Source organism: Echeneis naucrates, chromosome 16, assembly GCF_900963305.1.
Source record: "Echeneis naucrates chromosome 16, fEcheNa1.1, whole genome shotgun sequence".
Taxonomy (NCBI): Eukaryota; Metazoa; Chordata; class Actinopteri; order Carangiformes; family Echeneidae; genus Echeneis; species Echeneis naucrates.
The window spans coordinates 4928474-4954378 of NC_042526.1; the positions used below are offsets into that span (position 1 = coordinate 4928474).

At 41.6% G+C, this 25905-nt stretch overlaps 3 protein-coding genes across 7 annotated transcripts; 2 read left to right on the forward strand and 1 right to left on the reverse strand.

Annotated features, from left to right (window-relative positions):
• The first annotated feature begins 354 nt into the window (after positions 1-354).
• bbs2 (Bardet-Biedl syndrome 2) lies at positions 355-7298 on the forward strand. Its single transcript, XM_029522178.1, has 18 exons — positions 355-459; positions 1002-1136; positions 1255-1482; positions 1613-1738; positions 1911-1973; positions 2083-2160; positions 2360-2464; positions 2574-2660; positions 2785-2920; positions 3066-3205; positions 3410-3539; positions 3631-3802; positions 4031-4160; positions 4349-4468; positions 4647-4784; positions 5140-5252; positions 5584-5732; positions 6155-7298. The coding sequence occupies exons 2-18, from the start codon at positions 1020-1022 to the stop codon at positions 6259-6261; spliced, it is 2139 nt and encodes a 712-aa protein (XP_029378038.1). The 5' UTR covers positions 355-459; positions 1002-1019; the 3' UTR covers positions 6262-7298.
• Positions 7299-8466: 1168 nt separating this feature from the next.
• Positions 8467-13640, forward strand: b3gnt9 (UDP-GlcNAc:betaGal beta-1,3-N-acetylglucosaminyltransferase 9). Of its 2 annotated transcripts, none has more exons than XM_029522179.1 (9): positions 8467-8602; positions 9160-9448; positions 9526-9645; positions 9886-10248; positions 10892-11133; positions 11222-11477; positions 11566-11869; positions 12111-12174; positions 12762-13640. In XM_029522179.1, the coding sequence occupies exons 2-8, from the start codon at positions 9344-9346 to the stop codon at positions 12140-12142; spliced, it is 1422 nt and encodes a 473-aa protein (XP_029378039.1). In that variant the 5' UTR covers positions 8467-8602; positions 9160-9343; the 3' UTR covers positions 12143-12174; positions 12762-13640. The 2 variants fall into 2 exon arrangements, with proteins under 2 accessions (XP_029378039.1, XP_029378040.1); XM_029522180.1 differs by lacking the exon at positions 8467-8602 and adding an exon at positions 8764-8805.
• A 906-nt stretch (positions 13641-14546) lies between these two features.
• On the reverse strand, positions 14547-25291 carry phaf1 (phagosome assembly factor 1). 4 transcript variants are annotated; one of them, XM_029522183.1, is made up of 16 exons: positions 24133-25291; positions 23900-23982; positions 23372-23455; positions 22971-23014; positions 22581-22660; positions 22386-22480; positions 20796-20860; positions 20321-20433; positions 19964-20097; positions 19766-19849; positions 19204-19286; positions 19059-19102; positions 18891-18937; positions 18400-18458; positions 18230-18302; positions 14547-17994 (listed from the first exon to the last, which is right to left on the reverse strand). In XM_029522183.1, the coding sequence occupies exons 1-16, from the start codon at positions 24194-24196 to the stop codon at positions 17899-17901; spliced, it is 1248 nt and encodes a 415-aa protein (XP_029378043.1). In that variant the 5' UTR covers positions 24197-25291; the 3' UTR covers positions 14547-17898. The 4 variants fall into 4 exon arrangements, with proteins under 4 accessions (XP_029378043.1, XP_029378041.1, XP_029378042.1 ...); XM_029522181.1 differs by having other exon boundaries at positions 20796-20893; XM_029522182.1 differs by having other exon boundaries at positions 18891-18933; positions 19052-19102; positions 20796-20893.
• Positions 25292-25905: the final 614 nt, after the last annotated feature.

The following is a 25905-nucleotide window of genomic DNA, read 5'->3' on the forward strand; positions in this document are numbered from 1 at the left end:
ACTGAATCCATAAACACGAGATCTTATTTCTCTTACATTTTAGGCAACACATTTTGCGGCATTTGTTCATTTGCTTCATTTTCTCTCCACATGATGGGGCCAACGTGACTGTTTCTGAGAATCTGCTGCACAGGGAGGATGTCTGCCAAATTTCAGTCATCTTATTAGCTTTAAATATCCATCCATAGAAATACACCATAAGACTAAATGTAGTTGTATATTTCATGAATAATAAATCCCAATAGAAAGCTATTTGATCAGTGTTTGTTTGGATGTTTAGGGCCGTGCAGTTCATCTCCCGCGCAGAGTGAGGCAGATTCTTTTATTTTGAAATCCGCAGACAGGAAGATGAAGGTAGATTCGACTTCCTGTTAGCGTCAGCCCGTTACCCAGCTAGCACGTTAGCTGGCCGGCTAATTTGACCAAACTCTAACCTTTTGCTACCGAAGAAGGCGCCAGGTGAGGTCGTTTTCACAAACTAGTGTAATTTACTGACTAAGCGTTGACGTTCTCTTCTTTTGTCTCGTCGCTACTCCGGAGTTGTTCCCGGCGACACGGAACGGAGCGACGACAACGCTATTTTGTGACGCCAGGCTTTCAGACCAACGAAGCAAATAAATATAGACAACTTTACGTCCTTCAAATGAGTGACATCGTAGTTGGCGTTGATATCGGGTAGTGATTTGTTTGTTTGTTTATTTTTTAAGTCGTTTCTGTTGCACTGTTAGCAGCTCGGCAGATTAGCTGGAAAAAAGGCTTTAGCGTGCCACGCTTTGTTGCTAGGCAACGGAACTCCCCGCTGGATGTCCGGGGTAAAGCCTGTAATGACATTAGTGTGCAAAAACACGCGTTGTCACTCATATGCACGGCGGTCTTCTTTGCTCTTGTACTTGATTATACTTTAAAATTACTGTCCGATCGGACCTGACATTAAAATGAATTACGCCTCACGATCTGTCACAGTACTTATGATGACGCCTTCTTGCCTCTTGTCCGGTTAGGAATATCCAATAGGCGACATGTTGGTCCCGATATTCACCCTGAAGCTGAACCACAAGATTAACCCTCGCATGGTGACTATCGGGAAGTTCGATGGAGTCCACCCCTGCCTTACTGCAGCCACACAGGCTGGAAAGGTGAGGAAAACACTTACAGTTTCACCATAGCTTTGAGAAACTGACGATGGCCAAAGCAATTGTTGCTGATTGAGTGTATGATAATTTTCTAATTTAACCACAATTTTTCTTATTTAAGGTTTTTATTCACAACCCTCATGCTCGTGGTCAGAGACCTGTTGCCCACAGGCTGAGTCAGAGCGCCCAGGACTCTGACATTTCACTGCTCAACATAAACCAGGCAGTCACTTGTCTAACGGCAGGAAAGCTCGGACCAAACACCACCGGTGACACATTGTTAGTGGGTTCCCAAACTAACCTGCTGGCCTATGATGTCCATGACAATGCTGATGTGTTCTATAGAGAGGTGAGTGGAAATGGGAAGATTAGGGGTTGGGCTTGTTCTGAACTAACGCTGTATAATTAGAACCAGGAAAATAGAAAATGGCTTTACCCACAGAATGTGGCTATTCTTATCTTGCTGTGTGTGGGTGTAGGTGACAGATGGGGCCAATGCCATTGTGTTGGGGAAACTTGGTGACATTGCATCTCCCCTTGCCATCATCGGAGGGAACTGTGCCTTGCAAGGTTTTGACTATGAGGGCAACGACCACTTTTGGACAGTAAGAACAAAGAGACTGCAGTTATTTTCGTCTGCACGTTCACTCAGGGACCACTAGTCAGTTTAAGATCAGATATAATTTTGGTAGATCATCATTCATTATTAATATAAAAAAGTAACACATGGATTTCTATAAATCTGTCATATGTAATTGTGAACGATCTTATTATTAGGTTACTGGAGATAATGTCAGATCTCTAGTGCTCTGTGACTTCACTGGGGATGGGAAAAATGAGGTAAGTCCTGACTTATTGGCAGGTGTTCTGTCAAAACTGTACATATGGGTTGAATGATAGATTCATTAAGATCATTAATATGCTAAATTGTTGTGCATTGTGTTTATAGCTCCTGGTAGGATCTGAGGACTTTGACATCAGGGTGTTCAAAGAAGATGAGCTTGTGTCTGAGATGACTGAAAATGAGGTAAATGAAAGCAAAACATTGCAACACATATTTAAACCCAAACTTGTTGATTTTGAGATGAAAGAAATTTACTGAGTAGGTTGTTTACGAATGTTAATTTGTGTTTTTGCAGCAAGATAAAATAAAATTGGTGATATAGATCTGTTTTGTATTGTACTGCAGTAGAACAACAGCGCTCTCTCTGTTTTTCTTTGCACAGATAGTCACATCTTTGTGCCATATGCATGGCAGCAGGTTTGGCTACGCCCTGGCTAATGGCACTGTTGGAGTATATGACCGCACAGCCCGCTACTGGAGGATCAAAGTACCACAATGTTTTATACAGTAGTGACAGTCCCAACTCTAGGTTAGATTAATTTGAATAGTGTCTTAATTTTTTGTGAATCATATCTGGTTTTTTCTCCTCCGATCAGTCTAAGAATCATGCAATGAGCATCCATGCATTCGACCTGAATGCTGATGGGGTTGTTGAGCTTATCACTGGATGGTCCAATGGAAAGGTCAGCACCCAACTTAGCAGGCCTTTTGTCTACAACCTCTCGTTATTTTTTGGGATAAAATGCAATTTTTCTGCAATCTTTCTTTAAGAGTTCATTTTGTCATCACACTCCTATTTTCTTCCAGATTGACGCTCGTAGTGACCGAACGGGTGAGGTCATTTTCAAAGACAACCTCTCCTCCTCTGTGGCAGGAGTGGTAGAGGGAGACTACAGGTTAGATGGACAAAAACAACTGATCTGCACCTCTACAGAGGGAGAGGGTATGTTGTATGAGAGTACATGTTGAAACTGGATTAATTCAGAAAGAGAATACACACATTTGAAAGATGGTTCATAGAGCTTGGAATAGGATGTTATTATTGGTGTGTGTGTGTGTGTGTGTGTCTGTGTGTGTGTATCCTGTAGTCCGTGGTTACCTACCAGCTAGTAAGGACCTAAGAGGAAACCTAATGGATTCCAGTGCTGAACAGGACCTCATTAGAGAGCTCAGCCAGCGCAGACAGAATCTATTGCTTGAGCTACGGAACTATGAAGAGAATGCCAAGGTACCAATATTAGTGTATATTACACTCTCCATTTTCCACCTCCACCTATTTTCTGAATGTGTGATAACTTCTGTTCTCATTTTTTACCACATCCCTGCGTGCAACTGAGACAGCAGACTTCATAAAGATATTTACAGGATTCATAATTGCTTTTAGACTGTATATTATTGTGTATATTAACATGCACACAAACACATATTTCAGGGTGTGTCAGAGATAAACAGTGGGATGGGTGTAATACCAGCCAACACCCAGCTCCAGACAGCACTGTCAGTGAGACCTGCTACAGAGGCCCAGAAGGCTCACGTAGAGCTCAGCATTTCAACACCTAATGGTAGAGTTTCGTAGCAATTAAGTTGAGAATCTTTAGCCTCCTGGAGACTGAATGAATGCTAATAATCCTTAACCTGCCTTGTCTTGTGCAGAAACAATTATCCGCGCAGTGCTCATCTTTGCAGAAGGAATATTTGAGGGTGAGAGCCACGTTGTCCATCCCAGTTCCCAGAACCTGTCAGGCTGTGTCCGAGTCCCCATCGTCCCACCAAAAGACATACCAGTGGATCTACACATTAAAGCCTTTGTTGGAGGGAAAACTAGGTAGGACATTCCAGTGCTGCTGTGCTGTAGCAATAATGGAATTTTTGTTAATTCCTGCTATACAATGGTACCTTACAAGCAACAAATGGATTCAAAAAGCCGATTGTGATTGGGATGTACTTTTGCAGTGCCAGAGCTACAAATTCATGAGAGGCCTGACTCTTTTGTGTGTGTCACTATTATAAAAATTCTGTTTCCACGCCAACTTCCTCTGTCTGTTTTCTCCAGCACACAGTTCCACGTGTTTGAAATCACCCGTCAGCTGCCTCGTTTCTCCATGTATGACATCAATTTTGACTCCTCAGCTGCTCCACCCACTGGAACGGTCACCTTCAGCATCAGTGACCGACCCCAGCGGGTAGGCTGTCACAGTGTCTCTGTGGGACACAGAGAACAAAAAGAGTGATTCTACTGAGTTCTATGCTATTTTGAAGGCAATAACCTTGTCAATATTATTTTCCTACGCTTTTAATTTAAGGTCAAATTTAACAAAACTCACTTGATTTGTGTAACTGTTGGCCCACATGTAAATATTTGTGAATGTAGGTGGTGATGTGGCTGAATCAGAACTTCCTGCTACCAGAAGGAGTGGACAGTCCTGATGTCACCTTTAACTCACTAAGGGGAGGGGGGCTATTGTCCATCAGCATGGCCAGCAATGGACAGGTAAACACAAACACAATAATTATTACTTCAACTTTAATTGAAAGTTGTTGGTGGTTTTTGTTACACACTCATTTTCTAAACACAACATGAATGTTTTATGGTTTTTGGACATAACAGAAGGAACAGTCACAACTAAAATTTCTGAGTTACCGAGTTGATTCCTACTTTATTCAATCAGATCACTCTGAGAACTGATGACATTGACTTAGCTGGAGATCTGGTTCAATCACTGGCTTCCTTCTTGGCAATCGAGGACCTGTCAGCAGAAGCAGACTTCCCAGGATACTTTGAGGAGTTACGCAATACACTCACTGAGGTTTGGTTTTATTTGGATTAAGATCTATGCTCTCAAACATTTTATACTGCTTACTCAACTAAGACAGTTCTGTCCATCTTTACCTATAGAGTGAATGTTCCAACTATACCTGAAGTCAAGTTTGCAAAGAAAAGATGAATTCTTTATTTTTAATAAAGAAGTTCATTGTGTATCTGCTTTGCATTGTATGTGAATGAGTTGGATATCATGTCATGTTTTTGCACTTTTACTATCCAAGTGCTTAACAACAGTTTACCAAAGGAAGCACTGATGTTAGAACAACATTTGATTAAAGTAGACCAGAAACATGCTTTGGTGGTGTATTAATGTTTGGTTTTAAATATCTGTATGCTAGGTGGATGAGTTCCACTCTGTCCATCAGAAGTTAACTGCAGCTATGGCCGACCACTCAAACTATATCAGGAACATGCTGGTTCAAGCAGAGGATGCACGCCTTATGGGTGACATGTGAGTTTCCACAACATCCGTGCAGCATGACTTGATTCAGTGACGGCATAGTCAGCCCTTCTCACGTATAATCTCTGTGTATGTGTTAAACAAAGCCAATTTCTGTCCAATACTTTAAACTTTGTCTTAGACCTTTTCAGCAGGTGTGTTGATAAACACACATTTGCACTCGTGGAGTGAACTTGTTTTTATCAGAACTATTAAGACAATAAACACTTTATTTCACTATGGAATTAAAAAACTGGAATGATTTTTTTAGTGTGTGTGTGCACCAGCAGCAAAGAGGAAAAAATATTTTTCCCCACGTCCTCTTTTTCTCTGCATCCTGTAGGACAACTATGAAGAAGCGTTACAGAGAACTGTATGATCTAAACAGGGATCTCATCAATGAGTATAAGATTCGCTCCAACAACCACAACGCCCTGCTGGCCTGCCTCAAGTCTGTCAACCAGGCCATACAGCGGGCTGGTAGACTCCGAGGTGGGTGTGTGGGAATGCGTGTGTATATGTCTACTTTTTCCCAGAAAGATGATAGGTTATGTTTGTGTCAAACATCTAGTTCAAGTCAGTTAAATGAACCAGTATTATATTTGTGTATGCCTGGAAGTACACCCTAACCTGTGACCATGCCATTTTACCCCCACCCTCTCCAGAGCTCAGACACACAAAAATTCTGTTTAAAAAAATTTTTGCTTTAAAACATTAACTGCCAACAGCCGCTGAAAAACATGAGTTAAGCTTTGAGACATCTAATTGCTTGAACATTGGCACTTGTTCTGAGCAGAGCTTTGAAGCTTAAAATGTTTTGGACCAGGCTGTATGTTCTGTTACATCTCACATATCTAACCCTAACCCCTAACCGCAATCAATCTTTTTCTGTCTCTGCTCATCCCTCTCCTCAGTGGGCAAGCCCAAGGTCCAAGTGATCTCTGCCTGCCGAGATGCCATCAAAAGCAATAATGTCAACTCACTCTTCAGAATCATGAGAGCTGGCACTGCGTCCTCCTGAGGGTGGAAGGAAAGAGGCGCACAGGAATGGACCAACAGATTGAAACAGATAGGAATGCTCATTAGCACAACTGATGAGTAGGGTATCAGTTTCATGACACTAGCAAGGTTGAGTCTGGAATAAGAAACATGTGTGGATTCAAAAGACTTTAGGACTGTGGAATGGTCACACTGTTGTAGCCTTAATTCGTCTTTTTCCATGACTTAGTTTTAAGCAACGGCCTGCAAACAATTTTGGCACTTGAAAGTTGAAAATCTGTTAGCTCAGTGGTAAAAAATGCTGACCATGGATTTAATGCACTGGTTCAACTGTCATCCAGCACAGTGCTGCTCTGTGGCTTTTTGGAGGAGCTTATTTTGTGCACTTAAGCTAGACAAGAGTCAAATTTATCGTAGTAGTGGCACGACTGTTTAGAGACTTCAGCTGGACCAAAACAGGAAAGACTCCGAACAACCTGTGTCTTAAAAACAGTGGAACAGATGGTCTGAGTACAACGATGCTTCTGAGAAATTAGGTGTAATTCACTCATCTAAAAGGTTCATTGTGTTGCTGTTCATCAGCTATACACTCAAATGTACAGTCATTAAGTGGAAGAAATTAAGCACGATGCTCATTGAATGTGCTGCAGGTGGTCCAGGTGATGTTGCACATTTGCCTAAGAAATGTTTACATTTCTGAAAAGTTCAGTTTCCCGTGTTTGTGCCAGCGGCCAGATTGTTTAATTCAGTTTACACAATGGTGTTTAGAGCGAGCACAGCTGGAGCCACACAGAGCTACTTCGTCTTCTCATTAAAACCATCGATGGCCCTGACAGCTCTGTGAAACAGCTCCCACAGACTCAGGTCCCTGTTCTCAGCTGTTTTCTATTTCACGGTGTGTGTGTGTGTGTGTGTGTGTGTAGCCAAAGAAAACAAATTTAAATCGATGAATGTCACAGAGGACCAATGCTGTGTGTTTAACTTGTTTACCTTTTGTAGATTGTATACAGGTGATAAATGTTATTTTGTGTTTTGTGGCTGAAACTATTAATTAAATTAATTTATGTTTTAAAAATTTGTGTAATAGTTTATTTTATTGCAGTGTGACAAACTCTGGAGACTAGAATCATTGCTTGTAAAATCTGTGGGCATCAAAGAGCAGACCAACAGCTCACTCTCTTTTTCTCATTTTGGATATCGTGTTCTTTCAAACTGCACAACACATGCTGACCATCAGGAACTTAACTGAAATTATATCCATGTCCACAAAGCATCAAGTTGTGTTGGTCTTTAAGACAATGAAAGACGTTTAAAATTTTCTTGTTGACATTACTAAAAGCTGCTTTTTCCTGACAGCTGCTGAGCTGCAGCTGAGGGTTACTCAAGAACTCTTCATTATTTATTGTATTTTTAGTGACTCAGCTCTTGAATTGGGATTTTGATTCTGGCTCGTGTGTGTGTGTGTGTGTGTGTGTGTGTGTGTGTGTGTGTGTGTGTGTGTGTGTGTGTGTGTGTGTGTGTGTGTGTGTGTGTGTGTGTGTGTGTGTGTGTGTGTGTGTGTGTGTGTGTGTGTGTGTAGCTGAATAATGAGCTGAACTGCCAGATTTTATGATATAGTCAGCTTGTGCCACAGTTGATTAAGTAAAAAAGGCTGAGAGGAGTTTCTGTCCAGACCTCCTCCCTCCACATCTTCATTTCATGTCTTTTATCTTTCATCCCTCTTCTCTTTTCTCAGGTGTGATTGAACAGGATCCAGGATCTGTGCCACCTTAAGGACCCTGAACTGGACCCTGATCCGGACCTGATCTCTGACTGCCTTGTAGGAACAAACATGACTCATGTTGAAGTTTACTGCGCACTAAAAAAGAAAAAGCATCTCTCTTTTCTTCCTTTCCATCCTCCTCAGTTGCTGTGCTGGCATCTGGCTTACTCAGCTCAAGTTTAAATCACGTGATCGTGATTGAGGGGGGAAAAAATCCGAAGATGCTGCATTCAGGTACATTCAGTGGACTCCGTCTCATACATAAACTAAAACAAGAGTTGGAGTTTTGATATTTTAGGGTAGTGCAACAATTCAACGTGTTTTTTTTAAAATCCTTTCTATCCTAAATTGAATCCAGGTCTTGGTTTGCTGTCATGGTTGAACTAATCCACCAGACGCCTTCTGATGGCGGTATTTCCTACAGCACGTTAATGCACCGTGAGCGCACAGTCTCGTAAAAGATTTCTGGAGTTAGATTTTTTTTATTGTCTGTCCTCCTTCACGGACACAAACACACCCATGAATGCAGCATTGTGACCGGGCTGTCCTGCTCTCTTCACGGCACAAATGTTTTCCGTTTGACCTCCTCCGTCTCTGTCTGGTAAGTTTTTAACGACTCCGACAGGACAAACCTTGTTTCAGCACTTTGGGATCATAAAACTGGACAGATCTCTTATTTTGCGGGTAAATGTGCGGCACATCTGTCTTCCTGCAGACTGACCACATCGGGACAGACCTCACATACAATATACAGCAAATTTTCGGTTTTATCTGCTCTGTGTGCTGATGTTCACTCTTAAAAACGTGTGTTGTTGGTACACAGTGTTCTTTGAATTAGTTTGTTCTCATCCTGATTTACATAAGACACAGACACTCCCCCTCCTGAGTCCTGCCACCCTACATTTATCAATATATATAGAAAATAAATGATTATTGTTATTATGTGTTCGCTGCAGACAGGAGATTTTTTTTTTTTTAGGAAAGTCTGCTAGACTGATTTATTTCACACATGAAGTTTTTGTTGCATTTGATAAGCTGAAGACTTTGACTACCAGAGATTAGACATCCAGGAGAGTTTCTGCTTAAAAGCGATAGAGTTAAAAACCCTGAACCTCCATCCTGGTTGGATTTCCGACTGTTGCCTTTGTTACTGTGCAGGTGCCTGAGGAGAAGGGGAAGGTGAAGACAGAGACGATGGACAGCCACCCCATCATATGAGTCGTATGCACAGTTTGAGTTGTCTCTTTGACCAGGCTGCTACCTGAAGAGCAGTATGAGCTGCTGCAGCGTCTCTCTGATGCATGTCTGTGCACTGCTTTACTGAGATCAGTGTCTGTAGAAGATGCTGAGGAAGATGCTGACGATGAGGAGGATCCACATGAAGGGAGATGTGATGTGCACAATGCTGCTGCTGGTCCTGTTTTGTCTGTTGCTCTACGTTCGCCAGGTAAGATTTTTTTTTTTCTTTATGACAGAAACCTCTGACACTTACTATAACCCATCTGAACTCCCCTGTGTTTCCAGGCCGTGATCTCCTCTGGGTGGGACAGACCTGTGTGGAAGCTGGAGATCCACGGATCAACCAGCTCCAGTCGAACACTGCTGGCAACCAGCGGGGCCAAAGTGGACCAGGAGACTCCAGAGGTTTGACCTTCTCTAATTCAGTGTGTGTTCAAATGTGATGATGTCTACAGTGTACAGTGATGTATCTGCATTTCGATGAATATAATGGATGCATTAAATTTTAAACCAACATTATTCCCACACTACTTCATTTTTATCACTTAGAAACTCTAAAAGGCATTCTTGGAAGACAAGTTGATGAACCTCTTAGCTGCCCATTAGGATTTGTTGGTAATGTCTTGCATAAATTCTCCCATCCAGTTGCCGTCCAGCCCTTCAGGGCCACAGCAGCCTGCCTGTAAGCCTCAGACCAAATCCAAAGCTGCTAAAGCCAAGTCCAAACCTCAGGTTAAATCGAAGGGGAAATCCAAGTCGCGACGAAAGAATGTTGTGCCAACCAAGACGGCTGCCAATGCCCTGCCCACCATGCCACCATTTGACTTTGAGGGTTACATGAGAGAAAAGGACAACAGGAACTTTAATCTGCTCATAGATCAGCCGGAGAAATGTCACATCAGAGGAGCAGAGGAAGATGAGGGAGGAAGAAGGGATGAAGGATCTGTTGCAGCACCCTACATGCTTATTGCAGTGAAATCCGTTGCAGCAGATTTTGATAAACGTCAGGTAAATGATGCCACTTCATATGTGTGCCATTATAGTCACCTACGTATGATTGTATTTAGGCTGTATTTAATAATAACTTATTATGAAGTTTAAAGCTGCTGTCAATATTTTGATATTAGCGATGAATGAAATGACCTCACGCAGCGCTGCAGCTATTTAGCATCTTGAACTTTGTACTTTTTGTTGTTTAGCCCGCAGCCACCATTTTGGGTCAGTCTCCCAACTCTCTCTCTGTGTTGTTCCCGGTTGCTGCTTTGCATGAAGAAGTTCAGAGAAAGCCAGTGTTCATTACTTGTAGCCAGACAAAGTGAAAAAGCAGCTTGTCAACACGTTGGTGCATTTAGCTGTTTAACACCCAGATATTTCCCTCAGGAATACATGTAGTAGGATGTAGTAGTAACACAAACACAACTCAAGAGGAACACTGCTGTTGCTACATGTCAGCTCAATGTGTAAATAATTCATTTCTGGCTAATATGCTGATTTGTCTGTTCTTATTGTATGTATATATTTTTGGCCACTTTAGAACCTTTATTATTTCAGAGGACTAGTTTATAGAGAATAATTGGGATAGATTGATGGTGAATAGCAGCATTTGCTCACTTAGTTTCTTACAGTATGCTGTCCCTCCCACCTTTTTTAGGTGGTGCGTCGGACATGGGGTAAGGAGGGACATTTCCAAAATGGTGTTTCCATTCGTACGGTTTTCCTTCTGGGGGTTCCCAGGAATCGGACTGCTCTTCCTCTGTGGGATCGGCTCCTGGCCTATGAGAGTCAAACCTTTCAGGATATCCTGCTCTGGGACTTTGAAGACACTTTCTTCAACCTGACGCTGAAGGAAACTCATTTTCTAAAATGGGTTAACACCACCTGTCCTCATGTGAAGTCAGTGTTTCCAACCAAGAGTTTATCTGATTCTTAGCATGCAGTTCAAACCTGATGTTTTTTTTCTTCTTGATTTTTCCTCACACAGGTTCATCTTTAAGGGTGATGCTGACGTTTACGTGAACGTGGAGAACATATTAGAGATGTTACAAGGTCAAAAGCCAGATGAGGATCTGTTTGTTGGTGACATCATCATCCATGCTAAACCGATCCGCCGGCGCAGTTCCAAGTACTATGTGCCTGAGTTTGTGTATGGAGGGGGTCTGTACCCGAATTATGCCGGGGGAGGAGGGTTTGTGATGTCGGGACACACAGCCCGGAGACTTAGCTCTGCATGTCAACAGGTATTTCAAAATTAGGATAAAAGTTTAGCATTTTTAAAAGTAAGCCCACTGTTGGTCTGGTCTACAGCGATGTCTTTGCTGCCCTCAGGTGGAGCTGTTCCCCATCGATGACGTCTTTCTGGGAATGTGTCTCCAGCTGATTGGCGTCAAACCATTACGCCACCAAGGTTTTCGGACCTTTGGAATTCCCCGTCCATCTGCTGCACCCAACCTTCAGACGTTCGACCCCTGTTTCTACCAAGAGCTCATGGTAGTCCACAGCCTCAGCGCCCCACAGATCTGGCTCATGTGGCACCTGCTGCATGACCCCAAACTGAGTTGCCACAACCGGACGAGCCTGACATCCTGGCCCTTCAAGTGGAGGGAGAGGGCGGAGGAGGAGACGGACTACGGTGAGAAGCGGGTATTTGTCATGCATTAGTGACCTGCAAGAGTCATAGTGGGTGTTACAGGTGACCTGTGTCTGACTTAAAAGGACTGCAGTTTGTTCAGAAGCACAGTTGTGTCAGATGCGTCTTTATCCAAGATGGCTGATTGACAAAATTTAGGCCAAAATTTAGGCCAATTTTTGATCTGAAGAGGATCGTATGATGACTTTAATCTCTCTGCACTTTTGAATGTGTTGCGTTACAGAAATGACTCATACATTGACCAGGACAACATAACTAAGCACGGTTAGTTGGCTTTAACCCAGAAAGTAAGTGGCTTTTTTTTTTTTTTTTTTTAAGTCTACAAACATGTTAATTGCCAAAACTTTCATGGCTGTACACACTGGTGAAGACAGCAGAGCTTTATGGGATGTGAATGTGAATGACTGGAGATGCTCCTCTCCTTGTTCTGCTGACAGAAGCAGAACCGGACAGTGACATTATCTGTTCCCTGGAGGAACAACAAATGAAAGTTAAATGGAAACCAGCTGAGACACACGATACACACTTGTGCATGCGCAAGACCTCTGCTGAGTGTTTCTGAGACATGCACACTTTGATGTGAACACTTATTACTATAATTGTGATGATTTGCAAACTGTAATTCTGTCTTTTGAAACTCTTAATGTCTTTAACCTCTTTTGCTTTCAAATGTTCTGTGTTAAATAATACTGTAAGATGATGCAGATAAACATTCACTAATGCTGATCACTAAGTCAGAGAGTCATTGTGAAAAAGTCATTCCAGTAGGAGACGATCAAATACAGCTATGACAAAGACACTGAACTTAACAAATGATACCTGGCTACACGTGTATACAACTCATACTGAAAGCTTTTTTTTTTTTTTTTGGCAGTTAATGCAGCCATCCTGAGGACTGGAGCAGGCAGATAGTGGTCGGTGTGGGCGCTGAGCCCCGAAAATATAAGCTTTTAATGATCAAACTGCACATGGAATGGATTACGGTTTCACTTGTCAAAGCAAAACAGTTAGATTTCAGTTCTAATAGTTGAGGAAAGTCGCTGTGACAAATGAAATTTCAACTAATAAAAAATCTAACTCTGCCAGAGACACAAAACAGATGCTGAGGTTTTAGCTCCTGGCTGAAGTCAAGAAATTTGCAGCAGCAGGGTTTCCGTGTTTTGTAAAACCAGAAAGAAAACCCTCTCAACCTTTTTCACATCCACATTTTTATTACTTTTTCATATCCTGGTTGCACACACAGAAAATGAACTTTGATGTCAATGAACAGTGAGCATTTGATTCCATAAAAGTCCAAATGTTGTATTGTGGCTGTTGGGGAATGAAAAGCAACAGCTCATCTCAACAACCACCATCAAACACTATCAATAAATATTTTGCTGGAGCAAAGCTTTCAGTCAGACTAATCCTCTTCTCTGCACTACATAGTATTGTTATTGCCTTTTTTCAGTGGACATGCTGAATAAATCTACATATTTTTAATACACAAAGTTATAGTATTCAAAATATAAAATGCCACATTCCAATAAATTTTACAAGTTTTAATGAATAACCACCCCATTTCCAGAAATGGGCTTAAATTGTATGTAGTCCACCCAAAACAAAAGTGTGAGGAGAGTAACGGAGATGGGCAACAGGACACAAAGCAAAGCAGTCAGATGATATTAACATTACACTGAACTGAAGCTGTCCATTTATAAATCACAACGCTTCCTCTGCTTAGTGACATTTAAAAAAAAAAAAAAAAAAAAAAGTTGAAATGCCACACAGACCTCCAGATGAGTCACTTGTTTTTCTGTCATAGAAGGATGTGATTTGTCCACCTGAGTTCGGGTGAGATTAACTATCTGGCACCCCATAATCTCTTCTCTCTGTCTCTGTCATTAACCATCAACACAGAATTGAGTGTTTGTGGCGTCGGACTCATTAAAGCGGCTTCGTGCATAGAATCATTTACCTTCCTCTGTCGTATGTGTTGTGCTGGGCTCAGTTTCCTGTCTTAAAGAGACATATATGAACATTTCTCCAAAGAATAATCTAGATTTTTTATTAATTCATTACTTCCTCTACCATCTGTCTTTTTCTTCCTTTTGTCTTTTAACCATCTGCTTCCAATGGAGCAAAACTCAGGCTGGCCCTGAGAACTTTAGGGAAATTACCTATTTATTCAAATTCAGCAGGAGGAGGCAAAAAGGATGTTCTGTCAGGTTTTAATTACAGTGTTTTGCATTTTTGGACAGCTAGGTTGCTTTCCTTCTTTTCTTTTTGGCAGAATTGCATTTCTAAAATCAAGTATTCCCCAATAACTGTTGAGCTTAAAGATTAGGAGCATTTGCACATTGCTGTGGGCACTGAGTGGCGTTAAAACATGCACACCACACAAAACGCTGAAAATACAAATTAAACTGATCAAGTACAAAACAATTGAGATGGTGCAAAGGAAACCTGAAATCCCATCCTCATTCTAAGAGACTTGACCCATCATGTAATTTTCCAAAGGTAACAGAAAACAGATGGCCATAATACCATGTTAGCTTGTTGATAATGCTCAGTGACACACACATACATACTGTACAACGATGCAGCTCATATGCATTTTCAATTTGTATATACAAGGAGTTTCCAACAGAGAAGATAGAGACAAAATTCAAAGACAGGCTTGGTGGGAGATGAGGCACAATGTTCAACAGTTTCATGTTTTTTTTTTTTGTTTTTTTTTCTGATTTCTTGATTCATCGTTGCTTGCACAAAAGCAAGTGTTAGGAAAATGTTTGAATACAACTTTTCATGACAGTTATACTACAGCCTGAAACCTTTTCCACTCAGAGGTCCCTGATCCTGCTCTGCTGGAACCAGAAACCACATCAACTCATTCTGGAGGGCTGCAGTTGAAGATGTTTTTCTCTTTTTTTTTTTTTTTTTTTTTTTCGGAAACAAAATGAATGTAAAATCTAGAAACACGCCAGAGCCAGACTTCAAATCTGATTCTGCCCACTCAATAAAAACAAACCCCATTAGCACAGTCTTCCTATCCAAATATCAGGATGGGTGTTTTCTGTGGATCAAACATCAGACAACAGCAGATTAAAAATCTGTCAGCAGACGCCTCCTGCTGAAATATATATGTGATGTGAATTAAGGAGGAAATCTTTAGATAAGGTCAGTGCCTGAGTCCATTGTTTATGTACCAAACCATAGAAGAGCGCACAACTATTTACATTTGTACAACAACTAACCATTTGGGCTTGAATACCTTACAGGAAAAAAAAAACTGCCCAAATTAGGAGGACGTAATTGGATTTACACAGAAATCCCTTTTTCTTCATCAGTTCTGTAACTTAATCTTATCTAACAAAGCTAAAGGTCAGAGCTGCACTGTGGCAATTTAGTTTTCTTCTGACCCCAAAAAAAAAAAAAAAAAAAAAAAGTCTGCACACATTTTAAATCAGTTTTTTCACAGTTAGCTCATATTGGGATGCCCTCTGCTGGTTATTAATCAATTAATCAATTCACTCTGTGGCAAAAGACATTGAGTGATGACAACAACACAATGAGTAAGAAAACACAACCAAAGCAAGTTTCATTGCAGAAACTCATAAAACTGCTCAATATAATGCTGACTTAAGAAAAAGCTCTTACCCGTTTATTACGTTTTTGCAGCCCCCACCCCCAAAATCTGTCTCTAATTCTACGGAGAAATAAAAAAAGATTATTTTGACGGCTCTGACTTCTACCCTGATGCCTTCAAACAACCAGAAACTCAGCAACTTTGAACAAACGCGAACAAATGGCATTTGTACGAAGAGGTATTAAAAGAATTTGTATAATAAAAATTAACAGCTTATTTAGTTGTTTGTAGAAAAAAAAAACTATATAACTTTATACAATACTAGGAAAGGGAGATGCAAACTGCAGCGGTGCTTTATGATAAAGGAATGAGAACAATACCCATCATGGCAGGGACAATACTAGATGATACCATTGTTCATGTGTCTCTAGCTGGAGCCAAACCGAGATGAAAAACAAGCTGATTAGCTTCAAAACTCTCACACCAGACAGATATTCCCGTCTTGTGTAATTACTGTCAGCAGGTAGAGAAACCAAGAGCTGAATTCAGAGCCTTTATCACAACAAAACAAAGGAGGCGGCCAACATGGAGCGCTCTCTGTGGGAAAGGACTAAAGATTAAAGTGAACAAAATGATCCTGAAACGTCTTTGGCTGTAGCATTTGGCAAATCAGCAGAGAAATCAATGCAGACATTGGTGAGGGATGAATCGCAACGCACCAGTCACCAGGCAGAGATGATGAAAGCATAGAAGGATGTGACAGGGAGGACCTGCCTGAAAACACCACACAGCATGAAACAACCTCTCTTCTGCCCTAACGGATACAAACACACATACAGTCGCACATTTACACACAGACACACACACCTCTCTCCAAAACTCTCCAAATCCATAACTGAGCATAGGGAATCCACCAGCAAGTAAAAAATTGTGTAGTAGTGCAAATGTATGAACTGGGAGCACAATAAAAATGGACATTGTGAGTTGGCATGAATACGAAGTGCAGAGAGGAAGAAAGGAACTGCGTGGCAAGTCTGTGCCCCTCACAACATGCAGGATCAGGTCAACACAACAGGTTTGCCAGTTTGTGCTTGTAATTTGTCTCCTCCCATTCAAAAACGTCATCCGAGTTCATGCAAATTCTTGTGTCATGCCTTGGTTTCCATATTTGTGAAGCTCTTAAAAAGGCTGAAAAAAAAAAAAAAAAAAAGACGAGCCTCCTTTTTTCTACAAGAAAACGTGGACACAGTAGTGAAAGTATTGAAATGCTATGAATGTGTGCTTGACTTAAAGTCTTTAAGTGTCAATAAAAAAAAATTAGCAGCCTAACACATGCACGTAATCATCAAGCAACAGCTTCAGGTTACTAGAGTGCTGAAAGTGAGCTTGTGTGTGTGTGTGTGCGTGTGTGTGTGTGTACTGAATAGAGTTAAAGGACAGGAGGAAAATGAGGGCGATACTAATAAGGGAGGTGATTTTAGATGTTCGGATCATTCTGCTTGAAGAGGATTAGCATTTTGTTTGACTGGCCTGGCCATGAGCAGGTCTCCTTCTGGGTCACATCTCTCCACACCCTGAGTGTGTTTGGTTCTTCTTCCAAATAACTAAATCTGGATTCTTGTGTCTTTCCTTTTTTGTTTTTTGGTTACAGTCCTCTACGCCTCTCAGTGAGTTTGGCTCGGATGTCTCTTGTGGTGCGGATGTGTTTGGGCTTAGAGGGAACCAGTGGGACCAGGAAGACAGGCGGTGCTGGTGGGGTTGGCAGTGTGGTTGGTTTGCCAGTAATCAGGGGGTCAAGCTGGAGTTTGGTTAAAGATCTGGGCCGCTGCAGTTTTCAGTGGAAGCCATGTGAGCTTCACAACTCCATCTTTGATGTTTAGTTGCAGCAGATGAATTCAAACATGTCGTCGCACCACCATGAATGTGATGGAGGTTGCTGTCACATTTAGGGTGCCAGTATATTATTCTGGGGGAACCATGGCGTTGAAGACTTCTTGGGTGGTCCGGGGCAGAAGCAGTCACAGGATGGAGAAAGGAAACAGCTGAGCTCTACCAGAATGCAGATTTCTTCATGTCATTTTGCAACACAACAGTGATATTCCCACATAACCAAGAAATGACTTTAAAGGTTTCATTTCAAAGCATCAACGCTCCAGTACTGCAAAACTTCTGGGTGTCCTGGGATACTCAGAGAGTTGGGTTGTCGGTTCGGTGTGTCTCACTGCAGGAATCAATCTTCGTAACCACCAGGAAAAGCAGATGAACGTTTGGTGTTACTTGGTTGTTTCTGACTTATCTTGTGTTTGTTTCTGAGCATCTGAGCTTCATTGTTGTTGTGGGTTAGGTCTGCTTGGTTAAGAATCTGGTTCTGGGTTAAAAGTTCAGTCAGTAGAGGTACTAGCTTCAGGACGGGCCAGGATGGGATGTGGTTCTGGTTAATGGTTCAATGGGAACTACTACTGGACTCAGGACGAGCTTGACTGGTGGTCCTTGGAGCTCCGTAGAGGGTCACTGAAGCTATGTGGTTATTCTGCATCACCTGGGAAGACGACAACAGACAATAAGTGTTTCAGAAGTATGGAGGCGAAACACTCCAAAACTCAGACTTGTGTCCAAAGGCAGAGCCTCTGAAACCTTCAGGCGGCTTCAGAGCAAATCCTCACTTTTACTCACTGATCTGAACAGTAAAGAGCATATATTAAATTAAAAACTTTATGGATCTTCATTCAAGGTGGTGCAGACGTTGTCCAGACTAGAGACAAAGGTGTTCTGACCTCAAAGATCATCCTCTGCAGTCCAAAACAGAAGGTGGAGCCGAATGGGTTGGTGTTGTTGGCTGACGAAGACCTGTCAAACACAAATGTAACAAGGAAACTTGTCTGTCGGCAAACCAACAACAAAACAGCAGGAATCTATGTTACAGTGGCACGTGCACGTCATTTACCTGTGGAGCACTACAGGTTTCTCCATCGGGTGACCCAGCAGCTCCTGAATCTGATCCCACTGAGAGAGAAACAACAGGTTAACAGACAATTCAGGAGACAACCTTTTTAAAAAATACTTGTTAAACAGTTTTTTTTAAACCACATAGTGATAAATCTGACCTATTTAAAAGGGATGATTGATTAATTAATTTGAGTTTGGTAATATAAAGGGCATGGACAACTGTTTGGCAAGATCAATAAAGGCTTAAGTAAGCAGAAAACGATCTGCTTTAGTTGTCAAAGCGTAAAAATCCAAATACCTACAGACTGGAAGTTAAGTGTTCCTTTTGTAAACATTCAAGTTATGTTTGATAAACCTGGAGGAAAAATAATGAATATGTATGACATAAAATATGAGTGATGTAAGAGCACGTTTCAGTCGTGAGACCTGAATTCACTGAACGAGACCCAGCTGAGAGGCCCTATCAGGTAAAGTGTATCCATAACTGACCTTACTGTACGTGGTCAAGGTGCAGTCCTCTGTCTGAGAGTCAGTTCCTTCCAAATGGCATTGATACAAAAACAGAACCAGATCAAAATCCCACAAAGACCAAAAAAATAAAAGATTTTACACTCAGATGCGAAAGCCTCATTTTTGTGATTGAAAAAAATGTATCACCTTTTTTGATCACTAGTGGAATCTTAAAGTCACATCGATGATATCTGAGAAAATATGATCAAAAGTGTTTACTGGGGTGAAAAAAGGAGCTGTGGTTGAGATAAAAACAGAGAAACGAGCTGAACGGAGAGAAAGATATATTTACATATTGAAATTGTAATGGCCGGGGTAGTTTGTGTGGAGGACAAACTTCTTAACCAGGTGAGTTGTCGAGTCAAACAGGATATCCTGGAAAAACATTAAAAACACAATCATAAAATGTGTTTGACCAGGCCAGCTCTGCTGTAAACAGCGTGAGGGGCTGCAGATAGAGGCAGAACTACAGCCCCACACCCATTCATAAGAGGGAACATGCATCTTGTTTACTTTCCCTGCCTAGATTTTCCAAACATCGAGCTAGTAACACAAAGGTCACAGGCTGAAAAGAGTTTGAATCAAACCAATACTAATAACAATAATACAACTATCTCACACAAATCGTTTTGCTGGTTGGTGATAGAAATAATTCACATTTCTCACTTAAGTACAATAGCATGAGCAGGTTAGGTGTCCAAATTTAGAGCTTAAGGTATAAACTGGATTAAATATACAAAAGTGAGTCCATTTGTTTGCCTCATCCAAACTTCCCAACTTGGTGTGTGGCATTAAAACAGCCACAAAACCCCCCAGAAAATCATTTTAATGCAGTCTACGCTGAGCTTACGTACCACTCCGAGGGTGAAGTAGTTGAAGAAGTAGTCGTTACATTTAGAAGGAACCTGCTTGTGAGGTGATGGAGAGTGGATCTTCATCTAAAATAAATGAGAGTTGTAGGTGTTTTAAGTCGATGAGGAACAGTTGAAGCAAATAATTTCCCAGGTCTGAGGGGAAAACTGAACTTCCTCAGTTAACAGAAGACTTCCTACCTTGTCTTCAGACTTGTAGAAGACCTTATGTGGGGAGCCCAGAGCTCCCAGGACATCCTGACAGGAGTCACCGAAGTAGATGCTCCTCTCTAGGGACCTCACTTTAGCATCAGTCATAACACCAGGACCACAACCTGCACGCAAGCAACAAACAATGTCAACGTGACCTAAACCAACTCATGTCTGTCTGCACTGCTGCCACGTGGTTGGCTGAAGGGATGATTGCATGAATACGGCCAAACCCTCTTTGACTTCGGAGGGGCTACATGAAAAACATGGAAAGATGCTGATTCTTTTGGTTAATATTATCTTGCAGTTCTAACTATAAATACTCACAGACACAGAAGCATATGTTACCTGCAGTGAGAAGGCGGAGTTTGAGCCCCAGGGGCCCGACCCGATCTCTCAGGACATCCACACACTCTGCATAGATGTTGCCAAGGAAACAAGCCAAAGGCATCACCGGAGCTCTGAGGACACAGCGATCAGAGCGTTTGTGCTCCTTATTCCTGAGGTTCTTATTTGTGTGTCTTGTGGCATGTTGTTCTCTTTTTTTTTTCTCCACACATAAATAGCACATAGCAAATACAATAGTTTTCTTTGGCCTCATATTTGTGTGTCCACACAGAGATAAAGAAAACAACATAGAAGCCTTTACACAGAACAACAACAGTCACGGGTGTGGCTGGTAATCACTGATCATCTTCTGCTTAAAAGACTCACATTTATCACCATATCAGCATAAAACATTCTCACAATTTTCTATTGCTTTCTATTTTGTTATGCTCAGCCATGTGAGCAAATGATAGATTCAGCATGTGTGTGAATGTACCTCGTTTCCTGCAGGTTATTGCCAGTGTAGATGTGCATTCTCTTGACCATGGCGCCATGTGGAATCTGCAGGGAGGCCAAACCCAGCGCAAAGTTAGGCTGCCAAGGCAAAACAACTGGGAGTAGTACAGGGCTGGGATAAATTGTGTTTGTGTGTCCAAAGTAACATGAATATTACAAAGACACAGTAGAACAGACAGGTGTTAAACAGAATGCTGCTGTGAAGTGATAAAAGACAATAAAGCACCGAGGAGCAAAGTGCCCGACTGATCTCAATACCAACGCTTCGTTGGGAAAAACTCCATCAGGTTCACTATGGCATGGCTGAAATCGTGCTTTCATTTGCTTGAGGTGTCTGTCAGATAGTAAGCTTTTATCTGAGAGAGGCCACACAGCTAATTAACACTCATTATGGCTCAACTTGATTTATCCCCTGCCTTTCTGAATACTTCCAAGTTGCATTCATCAGCACTGCAGCGACAGACAAGAAAAAGAGCTGCAGATGGTTCATTTTCATTTGAATTTAGAGCAAAAGCTTTGAGGTGTTAAGAGATGTACCAAAAAAAAAAAACCCTTTTGCATCATAAGGTTTTATACAGCATGCCAGTTGTAACTAGAAAGAAGAATGTCAGACATCCATTTGCCATCATACAGAGTCATGAGAAACAGGAAATGTCTTACAGCTGACTGCTGAGATTGAAACAAAGAAATGCAAATACTGTAATTCCCACTAGAAGATGAAATGTTTGTACATGCACAGAGCTGCAGAAGACAAGCAAGCACAATCTGTTGTTTCCACGCATTAATAAAAATAAATAACAATCGATACTATAACGGCGCAGAAATAGCAGCATCTTGTAGTCAAAACCAAACAGACAAGTTACGAATTTACTGGACAAGCAAAGACAGAATGAAATCCTATGAGAGGTAACACTATAGACACAACGACAAAGATGTCAGAGCAGCTGGTTCGTCCAATGACTTTCACAGCTGTACAATCCAAGAGGCTTGGTCTCATTTTATCATCTTCACTTCAAAAGTAAACTCTCACACCTTTCTGCAGTATTTGTGAAAACCTGAAAATTGTCGTTGTCCTGAGAATCTTTGTTGTTTTCGAGACTTCAATATTTGTCAGATAAATAATGACACAGAATATTTGCTGCCCACTACCGTTAGTGTGAATAGAATACATTTGGAATTTGGACTTTTGGACATTTTAAAATCCACTATACAAAAGTCCCTTAAAAAGTTTTGCCTTCTGGGATGAGATGAGGTTCACGTCTCTAAGCATTTTGGGTCACTAACATTCAATAAAAAAATCCTTTGTGTCCAAAATTGAACAGGCAGCAAGACAATGACATGCTCAACATGCATTTGGCATCTTAACTCAGCCTCACAGTATTGATCATCACAATGCACCAAGCTGACAGGTCGTGCTCAAAGCAAAACGCAGGGCTTGACCTCAGGCTGTCTGCATGAAGGGTAATTAATTCAACTCAAAATGCTGACTTGTTTCTCCTGGGATGTGAAGAAATGACCGCTCAGCTCTGCTTTAAGAGGCTGACAAGCAAATCGATCCAAACATTCTCACCTCATATTTTGGAGCTTCATTCCAAGAATCCAGTTGGAAGGAGAAGGACAGGCCCCGGAAGTTGAGATGGAACAATTGCTCTGCAGCATTGTACACTGGAGGAGGGCATTGTGACATGAGCAACATTTCATACAAGAGAAGAGTAAGATCAAAATGTTGGTTCAATTGGAAGTGTGTTTTATTTTGTTTTGTCACCTCCAGGGTGCGTAGCTCCAAATGACTGGTCTATTTGCTCTATTGTGGGGGCAATGGCCTGAGAGTTGAAATGGACGCCGCTGAAACACAACATACACACAGAGTCTACAATTACACAGGTTTTGCTGCATTAATTGAAGAAGTGTTGCCGGTAGATTCCAGCAAAAATAAAGATAATCTTACACATGTAGTCTCGACACAAATGAATCCAGTGAAATTTCATTGCCTAAACAGCTGCAGGCTTGTCTGAGAAGCGCTTTATTTAAAGAGCTTGGTAATTATATGTTACCAGCTGAAAGCTGTCTCTGCAGCAATACAAATTTTACATCAGGTGAAAGTCTAGGAGCGCAACAGGTTTGTAAACTCCTTCAACATCCTATTTTCTCTCACCAGTATTTCAACTTGACTTTGCTCAGGTCGTACACTTCAATCACCTGTCAACGGAAGAGGAAAAACAAGCGCTTCAGCGTCATTACACAAGACCAGGGGAGTCTGATTATCTTTATCTAGAAGTATGAGCAGCATTTTCAGCTGTGGTAAACTGCTACTACTAATTAACTGTGGAGAAATACCACACCCTTCTCATATCTACTGTGCGACTCAGAGTTCACCCCATGTCTGTTAACACTCGTGTCTAATAAATTACAATATATATGCTAATACATACATTATTATTATTTTTTACGGACTGCAAACTGACTATGGATCTGCTTCCTTTAACTCTCTAAGATCTGCTGCTCCGTGGCAGTTTTTCTTTCATATCCATTGAGTTCAAAATAAACAACTTTCACCTTGAGTCTCTGATTTGTGGCATCAAACAGCAGTTTAATCCCATCCTGAGTTAAGTTCAGTATGAGGTCATGGCTGAGTGGTGTCTGGGGGGTAGATACAGAGTAATTAATTGACAGATAAGCACAGGAGACATGTCCAGGATAGATATGCAGATCGGCAGACAATCTTGATCAGTGGCTTTTGAAGAGGACTTAAATTAAAAGGGACACATGCCAAAATGCTACAACTGTATAAATATGCACAATATGTACAATTTCATTGGCAGTTTCAGTTTGGGCCTCCATGGCTATCATGACATACTACTTCTGGTTGCGACTGGATCGATCTCACATCCGAGTGACATTTCACAACACACATTTAAAAACCAATTGATTTTTTTGAACGTTATCTGTTACGTCTGAAGAAAGAGTCCGATTGAAGCTAAAAACATCTTACATAACGTGTGCTGCTGTTCAAAGGAGATCCTTACACAAGCAGACCAACTTTTTTCTGTCTGCGCGAGAGAAAATGGCAGTCAACCATCTTACCTGTTCGCTGTATAGCACCTGGACGTTTTTGATGATGCGGCAGTGTTTCTGTAAGATAGAGATGGCCTGGGCCAATGGCATCCCTAAAACACAGACACGCAAATACACAAAAGGAACCAAACTTGTGACTTGTGTTAAATGAACACGCCAGGAAAGCGACCTCTTAGGTCAACGCATGCCTCATTGTCTGAGATGAGAATGAGATGTGTAAATCATGTTGCTGTAACACTCACCTAAGGCGAATTCCCATTGCTCATTTCCTAGTGATCTCTCAGGCACCACCTCCAGATCCAGCATTGGCAAGTAGTTGAGGGGGGGCAGCTCAGCACACCTCAAGACACAGTGGGACCCTTCAAGGGACCCTTTCTCTCTGCTTCTGTCTCCCTGATCGCAGTGCTCACAATAGGTTCAGATATGATTTTAATTCATTACTTCTTTTTCTCTAAAGCTACAAATTTCATTGGTGAGAGCATCAACCAGCTACTCAGTCTCTATGTCATACGGTCTGGACATTAAAACGGCCCCAAAGAAGCAGGTGATTAATATTTAAGACCGTCCACAAAAATAAAAACACTTGAGGCCTACAGAAAATACATCAGTTTTAAATTACAATCAGCTACAAAGTTACCCAGCAGAAGGTGACAGTTCGCACACAAACAAATTACGCAACCTGTCAGCAAACCTAAAAACACACAAGGCCAGCTGGAAGTTAAAACCTGCTGCCTGTTTGTGTGCTTTAAAACCAATACAAAACAACACTAAACAAACAAGCTGCAACTTGAATTCACTCAGTCTGAAGTCAAACACAAGTAAGCAGATGGATCAAAGTTGCCCAACAGGCTTCAATCCTCTAAGTGAGCAGCAGCTGGCTGCAGCTTCGGCGTTGTGTCCAACAAAGCAGCTGATCCGGAGACAAACAGCCCCAACACGAAGTGGCCCAGACCGGTTACGAAAGCCTGACAAGCAGCCTGTTTCTCCGGGCTAACCGAAGCTAGCCGAGGAGCTACCGCGTACTGGCAACGAAGTGCAGATATAAATAAAATAGAAAGATATTATAAATAACGGATAGGCGGGGGAACTGTGTCTCCTTCCGAGAGACAAAATAAAAAAGACAACTAGTACAGCGGTGGATGCCGGAAGAATATAAACAAAGACAGCTCCCTCGGCTGCCTTTTGCTGCCTTTTCTTCAAGATTTGGAGCTAAAGCTTCTTCTGCCGCTAAACAGGGCGCAAAATTCAAAGTCCGCAGTCCGGACGAGACTCTCCCCTCGGCGCTCAAACGGCGGGTCGGCCGGTGAAATGCCCGCTTGTGTCCCTTTTCTCGGCGGTTGAATGTGTCTTCTGTGTCGGGAGCAGATAAGACAGAGACACAGTGTCCAGACAACAGCAACTTCAGGCATCAACAACAGCTGATCAGCTGATCGTCTCACTTCCGGTGTACGTTCAGACGCGCTGACGTCACAGTCAGCTGACCCCACCCACTTCCCTCCCTCCGCCTTGTTGTCTTTTCTGTCTTCATCCAAATTTTACTTCAGTGATTTTTTTCTTTGTATATGAATTTATTTTAACTAAAAAAAAAAAACAACTATAAAACAAAAACGTTTAGTTCAATGCTTTTTTTTGGCTTGGGGTAATAAATTATAGTTTTTAAATATTATTTGTTATTATTATTATTAATAATTTTGTGGGCTTGAGGTAGTTAAACTTCGGCCACTAGGTGTCAGAAACGTATAGCTCAGCATCTCACAGGTTTCTTATCCTGATGGGAGGTGGAACACTTCTAAAGTTTACTCCATAAAGTGAATAAAGTTGAACAAAGGTGTTGAATTGGATTTCATTTGTGGTCCTCAAAGCCAGACACATTATTATTTAAATTGAGCGCATATCCAATTTCATCAGTGGCTTAACCAAAATGAAAAGGTTCAATTGATTCTTCTGGAAAGTTTCATTTGATTTGCTGATGTACATGATTCAAAGAGGCCCTTTTCAGAAGAAGTGGATTCGTT

Excerpts from the sequence above, each read along its gene's own strand:
- bbs2 (XM_029522178.1), top strand. The coding sequence starts at position 1,020 with ATGTTGGTCCCGATATTCACCCTGAAGCTGAACCACAAGATTAACCCT. Across the intron at positions 1,483-1,612 it reads CTGATGTGTTCTATAGAGAG|GTGACAGATGGGGCCAATGC; the intron begins GTGAGTGGAAAT and ends GTGTGGGTGTAG. Across the intron at positions 2,465-2,573 it reads CCCGCTACTGGAGGATCAAA|TCTAAGAATCATGCAATGAG; the intron begins GTACCACAATGT and ends TCCTCCGATCAG.
- b3gnt9 (XM_029522179.1), top strand. The coding sequence starts at position 9,344 with ATGCTGAGGAAGATGCTGACGATGAGGAGGATCCACATGAAGGGAGAT. Across the intron at positions 9,449-9,525 it reads TGTTGCTCTACGTTCGCCAG|GCCGTGATCTCCTCTGGGTG; the intron begins GTAAGATTTTTT and ends CTGTGTTTCCAG. Across the intron at positions 10,249-10,891 it reads CAGATTTTGATAAACGTCAG|GTGGTGCGTCGGACATGGGG; the intron begins GTAAATGATGCC and ends CACCTTTTTTAG.
- phaf1 (XM_029522182.1), bottom strand. The coding sequence starts at position 24,196 with ATGCTGGATCTGGAGGTGGTGCCTGAGAGATCACTAGGAAATGAGCAA. Across the intron at positions 20,894-22,385 it reads ATGAAGCTCCAAAATATGAG|CCTAACTTTGCGCTGGGTTT; the intron begins GTGAGAATGTTT and ends TTGCCTTGGCAG. Across the intron at positions 19,103-19,203 it reads GGCCATTACAATTTCAATAT|ATATCATCGATGTGACTTTA; the intron begins GTAAATATATCT and ends ATATTTTCTCAG.